This window comes from Lepisosteus oculatus, chromosome 1, assembly GCF_040954835.1.
Source record: "Lepisosteus oculatus isolate fLepOcu1 chromosome 1, fLepOcu1.hap2, whole genome shotgun sequence".
In the NCBI taxonomy this organism is placed as follows: domain Eukaryota; kingdom Metazoa; phylum Chordata; class Actinopteri; order Semionotiformes; family Lepisosteidae; genus Lepisosteus; species Lepisosteus oculatus.
This window is the reverse complement of record NC_090696.1, coordinates 2041317-2054556: the sequence shown is the minus strand read 5'-3', so window position 1 is coordinate 2054556 and position 13240 is coordinate 2041317. Positions and strand designations below refer to the sequence as shown.

At 50.0% G+C, this 13240-nt stretch overlaps 1 protein-coding gene across 1 annotated transcript; it reads left to right on the top strand.

Annotated features, from left to right (window-relative positions):
* The first annotated feature begins 2743 nt into the window (after window positions 1-2743).
* cdc25b (cell division cycle 25B) lies at window positions 2744-13194 on the top strand. Its single transcript, XM_015343880.2, has 15 exons — window positions 2744-3293; window positions 3836-3918; window positions 4126-4180; window positions 6160-6201; window positions 6685-6721; window positions 7091-7216; window positions 7628-7747; window positions 7912-8049; window positions 8666-8749; window positions 9150-9341; window positions 9502-9600; window positions 10002-10064; window positions 10262-10360; window positions 10803-11048; window positions 11131-13194. Exons 1-15 carry the CDS (start codon window positions 3094-3096, stop codon window positions 11269-11271), a joined length of 1725 nt encoding a protein of 574 aa, XP_015199366.2. The 5' UTR covers window positions 2744-3093; the 3' UTR covers window positions 11272-13194.
* The last annotated feature ends 46 nt before the right edge of the window (window positions 13195-13240 follow it).

The following is a 13240-nucleotide window of genomic DNA, read 5'->3' as shown; positions in this document are numbered from 1 at the left end:
ATTTTGCACACATGCAAAATAGACATGAGGAGCAGCTCAAGAGTTGTGTACTGTCCTTGCTCTGTAAACTAAACATAAACTGAAACTGCACGTACTGTACTACAGCCCTCCACCAACAGTAACATCAGGATGGAGGGCAATGCCACAATAATTTGTGAGGTGGAAGGACGGGCTTGTTATAAGAGAAAAGCCAATCAGGGTCCCGGTGAAAAGCGGTTATGAACAGGCCATCTACACTGCTGGCAGCTGTGTGACAGCGACACCCCGCCCCTGGCTCTTTACTAATGGTATTAGGATGCCCCAGAAGCACTGACCCCGGGGGACACGCCATTCCCGGCGACAACTGCGGCGCGACCGGCGAGCGGCTGGGTCACCGCATCCCCGCGGAACCGGCGACTTCTCACAAACTGGAAGCTTTATAACTGAAGTCGACGTCTTAATTTGTGGTTTCCCCATCCACCTTACAGTCTTGTCCTGTGAAACACTTTCGCAAGAAAAACCAGTTTGAGCAAAAACATTCTAAAGAATAAAATAATAGAAGAGCACTTTTTTATTCCGATTTGTATAGAATAGTGTGCCCACCCCCAGACTACAGTGTTGTGCGTTTTGAAACTTTTTTAGGTAGTCTAAACAATTGTTCTGAGAATAAATCATCACAATGAACTTTACTTACACATCTTAAAGCCCATGTGTGTTCCACAGCCAGTGGGTTCCTTTATGAGATTTACTGAGTTTTTTCAACACTTCTCCGATAACGACAATCCAAATCAGCGTTAGCGTTAACATTGATTAACATACATACTCATAGTCAGTTACCTTGTTAATATTTATATATTTATTTTTAGAAGAATCTACATTAATTTGGCATGTAGATGTATATTTTCATGAAATGTAACAAATCGATTTCTATTTAAACCGGGTATCTTTTAAAATTTTGCTGATTCCTAAACAACTGCTAACTGATTATCAATTAAACTCTCCCAAAACAATCTTAGTGACACAAGTTAAATTCCACCTGGTCATGTAAATAAAAATGCTAAATGAAATGAGATCTGATTCTTATCACCTGGCGCAGTGATCGTGCTAATTTCCGAACTTGTCCTTCTGTAAGGCACTATTTGGAGACAAATCAATTTAACGTCAATAAGCTTCATAAAGGATTTAATTTATCTAATCTCCGAGGAAGAGACTGAACAAAACGTGAAAGACCTCGTTGTAGCTGAACCATAGACCCAGGAAACAAATCGAAACATGTCTGATGGGTAAAGAGATGGTGACGCTCTCCACAATCGCGGCCGCATTTTCTGAACGTGGGGGAAAAACACTGCAGAGGGAGAATGAGCTTCGTTTTTTACAAGAACCGAGCTGCACTGGCTCCCGGCGCTACCCGGGGTGTAAACAAAGGCTCTGCTCTCCACATAGATGTTTTTATCCGGTTTTCATGCAGGACTCTGGGACAGCTGTTAATGTGAGCTCTGCTGGGTGAAGCCACGCACACACAACACAACACACACACACACACACACACACACACACACACACACACACACACACACACACATCTCGCGTGGAGCCGCACGTCTCAGGAGCTCAGGGCCCAAACCCGTCCGAGCCTTTACTGCTGCCAGCATTAAACACCGGACTGATACCGAGACTCTTTAATGTAGCATTTAGTCCAACTCCTGACTGCACTAGCTCCACTTTATAAATCTCCCAATTTTCTTTCTTATTTCCTCTGTTGTCTCTTGTGTGCAAATTGTACGGTGCCTTAAGTTTCCTGAAGGGTGCCAATACGTGAAATGCAAATAAAATGGTACAGTTGACAATCCTCGCTGTGGAGAATTAGCTGTGCAAGAAGAACAAATGGCGAAGGCCTATAAATAGTCTTTCCTTTAAGAATGGAAAATGTTTTAACATATTGTAATTTGATCAACTATAAATCCTTAAAAAGTAATCTTATTAAAATGCATTGGAATTCTTTTTACAGCAGAAATTCGCATAAAAATGTCAATTAAGAAGCCACTTCTGTCTGAGGAAGGAGATAATTCGTGCTTTGGAATAAAGTTCAGTAACTGATTGGCATGGGAAGTATTCATTCCGCTGTGAGTGTGTAATATTTTTTAGATTCCAAGCAATGGATGAAATGAAGAGTTAATAAAACACTTCTTTTGTGTTGCGTGTTACAAATTTAAAACTCCCTCTCCTTTTTTGAATAAACAGCTGTTTCTCTGAAACACTTTAAGAAGGAGGGGAGAATCTACGTTAAATATTATGAAAAAAATATATTACTCAGAAAAAGACTCGGTGTACGCAAAACGAACCTATGATACAGATCTTATAACTAATATATCGATATGTTATCTTTTATATTGAAATAAATATGCCTTTTTGTTATTTTAAAAATCACTCCACCCCTTTAATCGTGAGAAAAGTGTAATAGCACATTCCGTTTTGGAGTTCGTAAACCTGTGATTTCATTGGCTGAAGCCCTTGAAATGTTCCGCGGGAAAAAAATAAAGCTATGTTCGATAGTTCCACGCCCCAGCAATTCAAGTCTCAGCGTGTGATTGGCTAACTTTGGAAGGGCGCACGCCAGAAGGATGGATCTGATTGGCTCTCGGTCGAACTCGTTGTCAGGTCAGATTTGTATATGGTTTTTTCTATTGGCTTAGAGCTCGCGAATGCCGCGAGAAAAAGAAAGCTTTTTTGTGATTTGCCAGAACGGGAGAGGGGAAATGTAAAAGCGCTCCTGATTGGCCGGGAGGATTGCCGCGCGTGTGCCTTTTCTTTTTGAACATAAATAGAGGATGCGGGCGAATTACAGCACTTAGATTTCAAGGGGAGGTCAGAGGAGGAAGTGGAGGCTGTTCTCTGGCCTGCAACATCTGCAAGAATGCTTTCCTCAGCTGTTTAGCGTCTTCTTTCTGTCCCTGGGAAAACGGCTTGCTATGCGCCCTGCAGCTAGTGTTTTTTAAAGTGTGCGTCCATCCTGTACGCTCAGCCCTCCGCCGAGGGGCCGACTATCGCGCCTTCGAAACAGCCGGAGGCCCGCAGCCGCCCCCTCTTCCTCGATCTGCCCCCTTGCAGGCACGGATGATGGAGTACAGCGAGGTCTTCTTCAGCGACTTCAGCCCCCGCGTCCCGCAGGCCCGCGGCGGCGCGCTGTCTCTCCCGGGGCTCGGCTCCCGCGACTCGCCCTGCACCCGGACCCTCTTCTCCCCGGAGCCCCCGGCCGTGCTCTCCCCCGTCACCAACCTGGCGCTCAACATGACGCACCTCGCCGTGCTCGGCAGGTAGGAGCCCGACCCCGGCGGGGGCGCCCCGGCCGCCCTCATGGCGAGGGCCGGGGGGGCACATGGGCAGCGGGCGCTTCTGCAGCTGCAGCGTCTGTCTGAGCTGGTGACGCTGCAGCCGCCCGAATAGCTAGGAGACGCGGGGTGGAGAGGGGTGTCCCGGCCTGGTCCCCGAGACCAGATGAGTCGGCATCAAACCGTATTCTCGTTTATTCCCAGTGCTGGTGTCCCGGCTGGGAGTGGGGATCAGCTTGATCGTGGAGGCACAGTCGTGTTGTCATGGCACTGCTAACTTTTTTTTTCTCTCGCATGAGAATCTGAAATTGAATTGCCGATCGCTGTGGTTCGTGGTCTCTTGGTGCTCTGTGCTCGGCTGATCTGGCCGAGCGGCCGCGGTGCTCATGCAGCCTCGCCAGCTGCGTGCCAGCACGCCGGCCCGGTGGGTCTGGCGCTGCGGGCTGTAACCCTGCCAATTCAATTCAAGGTGCTTTGTTGGCGTGACCGATGGGTACAATCAGTGTTGTCTCTCTCCCCGCCCGCAGCCAGTGCGACACCCCGAAGCGCAGAGCCCCGGTCCCGCTGCTCAAGATCCCCTCCTTCGCGTCGGACGCCTCCTCGGACGCCGGTGAGTTAAGCGGCTCGGTCTGAGCGCTTGAGCTGGAGCTCCTGCTCGTCATTCGCTACTTTATTCGCTACCCGGGCTCAGCTGCCCTCTCTTGCCTGCCTGGGGAGCTTGTTCCGCCGCCGGCGCGCGCAGTGTCGGGGTGCCGGGGTCTGGGGGCGGGGGCTCCCCACTGCCGGACCCCGGCCTCACCGCTGCTTGTGATTGCAGGTCTCGGGATGGACTCCCCCGCCAGCCCCCTGGACCCCGCTGCCGTCGAGGAACGGTGAGTCCCGGGGCCCTCGGCTGTCTCGCAAAGGGAAGGGAGCCTTGAGGTTAAGGTTTTGGGGGTCGGCGCCGCTGGGGGCTCGCTGGCCCGCAGGCCTGTGGGGGGCCGGTTCTGGATTCACATGGAGAGAGCTGGGGGGTACAGCTCTGTTGGACTCTGGGTGACGGGTTAGATTGCAGCTGTTTCTACAGTCTCCCTCCGTGTTCCTGTACTCAGTAAATCAGGAGTGCTCTAGAGCGGCATTGCAGGATAGAGACAGGAGGCCCGTTTGAAGCAGAGGAGTTGGCATTTTGCTGCGATCAGCGGTTGGTTTGTTATTTCCTGCCGGGTGTGTCTCTCGCCTGCGGGTCGCCGGTGCAAAACCGCCAGCTCGTCGTGCATCGGGGCCGGGGGTGACAGGGGGCCTGTCCGTCTCTGTGGCGGCAGGGACGGGCTGGGCTTCCTGTTTTTCAGTGCCCCGGCTGAGCCCGTTCCGCGCCCTGGCAACCTCCCGTCGTGCCCGTCTTGAACAGTGCGGGTTTGTCTGCGGTGTGGAATATGGTGCTGATGGTCTTTGCACAACTGCAACTGGGAATGGACTCTGGTTCACGGTTTGCGTGTTGGTGTACTTGAGAGGGATACTTGTGGCCTGTCTGTGGGGCAGCAGAGCAGACGGGCCCTGTGTTGCTGAGCGCCTTTCAGGAAGTAAACTTGTCCTTTCTTCCTAGCCCTGGTCATCCGTGCTGTGGAAGACAAAGTTCTAGCTGCCGATTAGCAGCGGTCTTGACTTTTTAGTTGATTCTAATCTACCGTGTGCCTACCGTTTATTCCAGCAACAGACGTGGTTCATGTTCGGTTTTCTGAAGCAAGGTGACAGCTGAAGTGACTTTGCTATGTAGCTACAAGCATGTTGCCTTCTTGCAATAGGGGGACTTTTTTATAATGGCCCTTTTGCTCTTTGTGGGCCAATTTCTTGGCTTGCAAAGAAGACCTTGAGCTATGAATCGCAAGCTGCAAGTGGAAAGCTTGGGGTTTAAAGTGTCCTTCTCTGAATTGAATGTGGGTGGCCCGGTGCCTGTGTTTTAATTAAAGGACTGCTCTTTGAGAGGACTCAGACATCTGATCTTGCCACAGTCTGTCTGTTGATGTGCAGGTTTGTCTCCGCAGTGTGGTGGAGTCTCCAGCTTAGTGGCTGCACAGCTGTCTCTCTCGTTTTATTTTGGCTTGCAAGCTGGATTCCTCTGCACCCACAGGTGCCTGTACCAGACAGCGAGGCTTCAATTAACTCGCCCTGCCCCCCTCCAGTCAGTGGCATCTGGCACGCTTTCCCTGCGTCCTGTTGATTGATGCCGTCGGAGAACGGGGGTGCTGTATAATCCACGTGCTGAATAGAGGCCCGAGCCAGCCCAGCCAAGCCCTGCTTCCTATTGTAAAAGGCACCCCAGCTCTCTTATCTCCCTGCTGCCCTAACAAAAGGCTCATGCTGTGGGGGTTGGCGTGATGCCTTGAAGGAGGCATATGGCAGATTAAAAGACCCCTCCCCCCCCCACACACACAATCTATTTTGCATACAGGTGGACTTGGGGGATGCATGATCCAGTCTCCGCACAAAAGGAGGCCACCCTCACTCCTGGGGGTCTCTTTGTCTGTTTTTTTTTTTGGCCTCTTTCTCGTCCGAATGTGGGTCGAGGTCTAATTGGTTCAGCGGGGCTGCTCTGGAACTGTGGCTAAAGGCTGTGAAGGGCTTTACGTCTGGGAGGACATCTGGGCTGCTCTTATTTGAGTAATTGACCCCAATCTAAAATGTAGCCTGTAAGAGTACAGTCGGTGGTTCTGACACTGTGCCTCCTGGCCTCCTCCACCCTTTTCGTTTCTGCACGTAAAGACTTACTAGAGCACGTCGCACCTGGTTTTATTTGCCTTCAGTATTGGTGCTAGGATTGTCACCAACATGAACATGGGTTCTGATGGGTTGTTACTGGTTGCTGTTCCTACAGGTTTGAAAAAGCTTTACTGGAGTCTGGTGCCATTCTAAGGGAGTAAGTATTTTTTAATATTTCCGGTGAAGCAATTAAATATTGCGTGCTTGAGGCAAGCTCATGTTATTTTTGTGCAATCTATCTTTTGATCTGTTAGGCTTATGTAAAAGACTTAACTCTTATTTTGCATTGTGATGAATCTCCCCCTTGCATTCCTGATCAAGTGAAAGGTTGAAAAACCCAAACCTGCCCACTGTTTATATTTATGAATGAAGCTGAGAGTAGAGCCCCGTCTGCATTCCACAGTGTCTGGTTACAAGATGTGGCGGAAGTATGCATTGGGGGGGAAACGCAGGCAGATGGTAGTGCTAGGTTACCTCTAGTTACTAGGAAGATCCTGCAGATGGGTGCCAATTCACACAGAGCTGTTGCTTTAAGCACAGACTTGGATATGATGCTTAAAATTCACCTTGACCCATCTGTATAGGACATCAAAACAAACCTTATTATTTTAATAAGTTTTGCACTTTTTTCTTTCTGTAGTGACAAGATCCCAATCCGAAGAATTAATTCCTTACCGGTAAGTTGCTTTAAAAGGAGGTTTCCTATTTTGTCCCACCTCGCAGTTTAGCAGTAGTTATTTAAAGACTTCCTGTTCGCCACGAAGAAGCGGATGCTTGTATGAAACTGTGACAAATGTTAATTTCGTAAGTTGTTCTGGTTTTAGTTCCCCTAGCAAATGATGCGGTGGCAGGAAATGTTTCTAACCAATACCCAGAATTTTTCTAATGAAGTGTGGACCTGTCATGGTTTACTTTCATTTTAAAAGTTGGTTGAGTGGGGATCCCAGTTTTTGCTAATGTCCACACTGTACCCCTCAAGGACACTGGCTTTTCTGACTTCCTTGCCCCTGGCAGTGACGTGGGACCTCTCCTTGCCTGTATTTTAGGTGCGGCTCTTGGGTTCCAGTCCTGCGCTCAAACAGAAGGACCCTGATGGCAGAAGCTTTGGCATTTTCAGCCGAGGAGGGTCTGAGTCTTCAGGAAACAGGAGTGGGAAAGAGAACTTGCATGAAGTGAGGATCTTTTAAAGTCTGTTAGAAAGCAACATCAGCTGTTCAAACAATGTACATCTTTGAAATGGATGGGTGTTTGCTGCTGCTAATAACTCAGACAGCTCTAGTCATTTCTTGTACGTGCTGCATCAGCTTAACCAAATGGGTCAAAGGGAGTGTTAATGTAGGGAAATGTCCTACACTGAAGGCAGACGCTCGTCTTGACGGGGGGGGGGGCTGAGGACCTGATCCAGGTATTGGGGAATCATTGGGTGGCTTCAGAATTGGTGGTAAAACAAACCAGTAAACACAAGAGGATTTAAAAGGGTTGTACGCATTTTGTAATCTTCCCCGCTGTGCTTGTTGAAGCCGATACCCTGTCTTCCCCCCCGAGACTGTTTTGTCCCTACTGACTCTTCTCTCCACCTGCAGGGGGCGTTTGAGTTCAAGAAGCCGGCCGTGCCCATGTCCCGCTGCCGCCTGCGCTCTTTCCACAGCACTGAGGCGCATGACCCCTCCGCTCGCCGGCCCAGCTCCGCTCCTGCCCTCATGGTGAGCTGGCGCCCTGCCCCTCGGCCCCCGACCGCCCCTCGCTGGACGGGTCCTGCCGTCAGGGGTGCAGGGTTTGAGCAGGCCAGCGCCTCTTTTTGAGGCGCGGTGTCCTTGGTTAAGGGAAAGGAGCTTTTGTAACCCTGCGCCGTGGTTTCTCTTGGCAGCTGTCCCCCCCTCCTGTGGCGCGGCTGTGCTCCTTGGAGGATGGGAGTCCCGTCGTGCTGCGGCGCTCCTCTCTCACCTCCTCCCTCGACGACGACAGCGATGACGGCTTCCTCGACGTCCTGGACAGCGACATGGAGGTGAGGCTGGCGCTGATTTTGCAGGGCTGGTGGGCAAGACGGCGATGCGTAGCTTATATATGTGAAGGTTATGAGTAGGAGGAGGTAGTAATCTGAGGAGGTACAGAAGTACCTCCTGCTCTCTTCGTTAACTGTGTGCAAGAGCACGTCCCACCTGTGCGCTCGGGTTCGTGTTTCACTGATTCTGTAGAAGCCGGATCCTGTGAGGGTTTTGAAATACTTGTATCCAGTCCCTCTCAATCTTCTCTGCTCAAGACTAAGTTTAGGTTCAGTTCCTTCAGCCCTGAAGTTTTTTATTCTGGTCGTATTCTAGAAGGGCAATCTTGTTAAAAAAAATCAGTGAATCTAGTAGTATACGGTGTAATACGTCATACAATTTGCCCACGATATCCCTTAAACTCTGTTTTACCCATATAGATAACTACAGACTAGTATTTGGTTTGCCTTTTTAATTTACTACAATTCCCAATTTATTACAGAAAACAAGATAACCTCCCCTACCTTTATCTGTAGCTGATAAGCAGAAAGAGTTTGTGAATGGGAAGATTTGTCACTAGGAGAGTGTGAGAAGTGTTGATTTAGTGTAACTGGTGTCGTTCCCTCTGTGCCCCTGCAGAGTAATGCAGAAATGCCCCTGGGCATAGCCAGTCTGCTGACTGCTCCCTTAGTCCAGGAGAAGGAAGAGCAGAGCTTGGACTCGGTAAGTGCACTTGCATGGTGAGTTTGAACTCAGACATGTAGAACTGCAAAGCTTTTAAGAGATTTTAACTGGCCTTTCTAGATGCAAAGCTTGGACATGCGGCCACTAGTTTGTGTTGTAGGGCAGTGTTTCACAACCCATTCCATCCCACTGCACTGCTATGTTAACATAGTGGGAATGCTGCCCACTGCTGTCTCGTGCCTCTTCCTCTCTTGCCTGCCTGCCTTTCTCCAGTCTCCTCTCTGCGTCCTCGTTGGCTTCCTGCTTCTCTGCAGCAAAGTCTCTTACACTGAGCGTGCAACGTAACGTGGCCCATTTCCAGAAGTCCGCGGCTGAGCAGCGCTGTGCAGTAGGGTGACCTGCTGGCTCGTCGTGGTAACGCTGTCTCTCTTCCCTGCAGCCCATAATCCGGTGCCGTCCCCGCGGCCTGTTCCGCTCGCCCTCGCTGCCCGCCTCGGCCGGCCGCGCCCACCTGAAGCGGCCGGAGTGCCCGCGGGACGAGCACACGCCGGTCCGGGTGAAGCGGCGGCGCAGTGTGGCCGGGACCGTCCGGCCCGAGGACACGGAGGTGGAGGAGGGCACACCTGGCATGGTCAGTACCCCTCCCAGTTCTTCACCTGCATCCTAAAGTCAGTTTGCAGCAGTGAAGAAATGTGCTGGGTATTGTGGATATGGTAGAAAAATACTTTGAAACCCTGACTGTTGCCCTTGTACTTTGGTGTTAATTGGCTCATCTTTTTTTTTCCCCCCAGTCGTGCCGGTTGGTGCAGAGGTCCAAGTCCTTCTGTGATCAGGACATTGAGAAGCTGCTGGACAGTGATGTCAAGGAGCTGATTGGAGACTTCACTAAGGTAAGGAATTGGAGCAGGTATGTGTGTGTACACCCAACTACAATGTTGTGCGGGACAGTGTTATGGACGGACACCTTTTATGGAGTGTTTTCATGTCTGTTGTTAAACGTGAATGCACAGGTCTGAAACAGGTGGTCGGCTTGTCTCAAATCTGAGTGGCTTGCAGGCAGGTGAGGTTGTGCTGCACTTTTGCAGAACAATAGCAGAAAAATGTCACTAGGCCCTGCCTTGACAGAAAGGGCACATGAAGAAGCCACAACTGTGAACTTGAGTCTTCCTGGAGGGACAAGCGCTTCAGTGTGCTGAAGGGGGGTGCAGTACGAGGTGATTGTGTGGTGAGGTTTGCAGATCTGCTCTGCTGTCTTGCTCATGCTTCTCACTGCTGTGCTGTCGCCCTACAGCCCTTCGTCCTGCCCACGGTGGAAGGGAAGCACCAGGATCTGAAATACATCACTTCTGACATGGTAAAAAGTCCTAATATGGATCTGATTTTCCAGAGGGTGTGGGGTGGGGAGATGCTGTCTGTCCAGTGTCATTCCAGTTCAGCTCTTAAACTAGCCATCAACCTGAGCATTGAACATAATTGGACAAAGGTTCCTTTTCACACAAGACCCATTCCTTCTCTCTTCCCCCTGTGGTGAACCGTGGTCCTGCTGCTCAGATGATGGCCGCTTTGAAAGGGGAGTTTAATCACTTGGTGGAGCAGATCCTGGTCATCGACTGTCGCTACCCATACGAGTTTGAAGGAGGACACATTAAGGTGAGTTTGGTGTTTCTCTTGCGTCACTCCCAGATGTGTGGACTGTTTTAAGTTGGCCTGGTAGAGGACCTGTGTCAGTTTGGCAGGTAGAGCCACCTGCCCTGTTGCCATCTACTGGTTTGCTGCAAACCTCGCCAGGAGAATTAATTTTCTTCCGGCAGACAGTGCAGATTTCTGTTTGTCCAGAGTTTTTTTTTTTCCTGATCACTAGGAGAGATTGGATGTGTGCACACTTGCAGCTCTGTTCTGCACAAGCAGGTCTTTCCAGTTCTAAAACTGGGTCCTGTTTACACGTCTAGTTTTGATGTGTAATTGTACGTCCTGAGCTCCTTAAACTAATGAAGTTTCTTATTTTGGCTAAATGAATCCTGAGTAGAAACAGGAGGACGGTGGCCCTGGAGAACATTAGGGGGGTTTAAAGGGGTTCAATCTGTCCTTGCAGGGCGCCCTGAACCTGCACCTGGAGGAGGAGGTGGAGAAGCACCTGCTGAAGACCCCCATCATGCCCTCCTCGCCTGACAAGAGGGTGCTGCTCATCTTCCACTGCGAGTTCTCCTCGGAGCGCGGCCCCCGCATGTGCCGCTTTGTGCGGGAGCGTGACCGCATGATGAACGAGTACCCCAACCTGCACTACCCCGAGCTTTACGTGCTCAAGGGCGGCTACAAGGAGTTCTTTCCCCGCTACGAGGTGAGTCCCGAAGACCCGCCCCACCCCGCCCTGCCGTGCGCTCGGCCCCGCAGCTCGGCTCACGCCCGCTCTCTCCCCGCAGGCGCACTGCGAGCCGCAGGGGTACCGGCCGATGCACCACGAGGACTTCAGAGAGCACCTGCGCAAGTGCCGGCTGCGGAGCCGCACGTGGGCGGGGGAGCGCAGCAAGAGAGACCTGTACAGCCGGCTGAAGAAGCTTTGAGGCCCCTCGGGCTCGGAGTCGCGGGTTTGAACAGTTCCACCCGGACCAGAGGGTGCTTGTTGCCTCGTTTGCTCCTCAATCTGCCCTGTGGGCTGGCTGGGTCTTTTGTTGTCGGACATCTTTAAGCTGAAGGCAGGGTCATGTGTTCTGGAACCTGCAAGTGGCCCAGTGTCTCTGCTGTGGCTGCCCGGACGTCCTGCTTTGAGCTGGACGTTTGGGGGCCTTTCCCACTGGCTGGATCGGGTGCCTGCTTGACGCCCTGACCTTGTTTGCACAGCAGCAGGCCAGCTCGCCACAGACAACACCTCCTGCCCCCTCATCCCGGTGGTCCTGCCTGCCATTAGGAGTCCGTATCCGTTACTGTGCACAACAAACAGTGTCGTTCACTTGAATTGGCACCTGCTCCCTTCCTCCAGCTCTTTAATTGGGGCTCTAGTTTGGACAGATTCCCTGGAATTATGTAAACAGACCTGACCCTTGTTAGTCCTCTCAGATTAAGGACTCAAAACTACAGGTTCTTGTCACTGTTCTGGAGAAAGTTTTTAACTTCCCTCTCGGACCATCCAAGTGGTGCTTAGTCTTCATCTTAAACGGTCGATTTTCCTAATTTGTTGAATTTTAAAAATGGTTTTCTTGATTCCCTCTTACCCAAGCCTGTTTTGGTGCAAGGTGAGTTTTTTCCTTTTAAAGGTTTTGTCCATTTTAATAAAACTTTGACCATGGCAGTGTGGAGACCTGTGGATAATTTCCATTGTGAGGAAAAAGTTTGCCTCAGTCGAGGGTTTTTTCTTGCCCCAGACTGGAAGGCTCTTGGAACTGAGTTGGTGCTTTTACCTCTGAAGTGCAATATCTCCTGTCTGGATGTTTTTATCCTGCACCAGGAGAAACCAAGATAAAGATCTCCTTCTGAACTTCCATTCTTGACAGCAACTGAACTGTGGGTTAATGGATGGCATTTAACTCCAGATTTTCCGGAAGAAATTCTGAATTTGTCAATATCCATGGACTCCTCCTGCATACTTGACACTGACCTGCACTGTTAGAATCCTGAATTTACTACAGAGGCAGTTTTGTATGGAATGTGTTTTGTAAAAGCAATGTTTCTTTTTAATACCATATTTCCACTACTTCTATAGTAGAATTAATGTCTTTCAATTAATGGGCCTTACTTACAAATTTTCTGCAAGGCTTTTGACCTGCTGGTATTCACTTTTAAAGTTTTGCTTTTTAGCAACTTCAAAGTGAACGGTTTGTAATCTGGCTTCGCTCCATCTTTAAGTCTAAGGCACCGAGGGCTGTATTCACAGAACACAGATGAGCCGTTTGTGCTTGTTGCATACACCTCATTTATACCGGCTTAAGAGCTGGTTTGTGACCTTGAAAACTTTTTAAAATGTGCTGGTAGCAGAAGAGGCTCTGGTTTGTTCCTGGGTTTTAACTGCTGCTACCGGGTCTGGTAGACCTGAGATGTTTAAAGTCCAGCATTGATGACGGCTGTTTGTAAACCAGCAAAACAGCTGGGAGACCATTTATGAAATGTTGCCTCCTTGAGCTTGGACATCCTCATTTCCCCCCTCAGCCTTGGCACAATGCCCCTCTCTCCTGGCTCAGGACTGAAATGAGCTTTGCAAGGGGAGAAGAGAAGTGCTGCCGGTCAGCAAAAAATGAGTTTCAGGTCTTACTCTGGTAGAAGCGATGACGAGGGGATTCTGTTTTGTTGTTAACCTTGTATTTTATTAAAGTTGTACAGCAAATAATGAGTGGCACTGTGACCTCTCCCCACCAGGTTGGGTGTCCAGGCATTGAGTGACTATCCATGTGTGAACGTGCTTTTGTTGCTGGTTTGCTGTTTGTGTGAAACTGGTTGTATTTTCATACTTGCCTCGTCATTTTGGCAGGGATAAATAAACATCTGAACTTTTATCTTTTTGGGTCTGGAATTTTTTTTTGAGTGTATATGAGCCTGCAT

Bases quoted from the DNA above. Each gene is read 5' to 3' on its own strand.
- cdc25b (XM_015343880.2), top strand. From the start codon at position 3,094: ATGATGGAGTACAGCGAGGTCTTCTTCAGCGACTTCAGCCCCCGCGTC. The intron at 3,919-4,125 runs GTGAGTTAAGCG...TTGTGATTGCAG, and splicing joins GGACGCCTCCTCGGACGCCG to GTCTCGGGATGGACTCCCCC. The intron at 6,202-6,684 runs GTAAGTATTTTT...TTCTTTCTGTAG, and splicing joins TCTGGTGCCATTCTAAGGGA to TGACAAGATCCCAATCCGAA.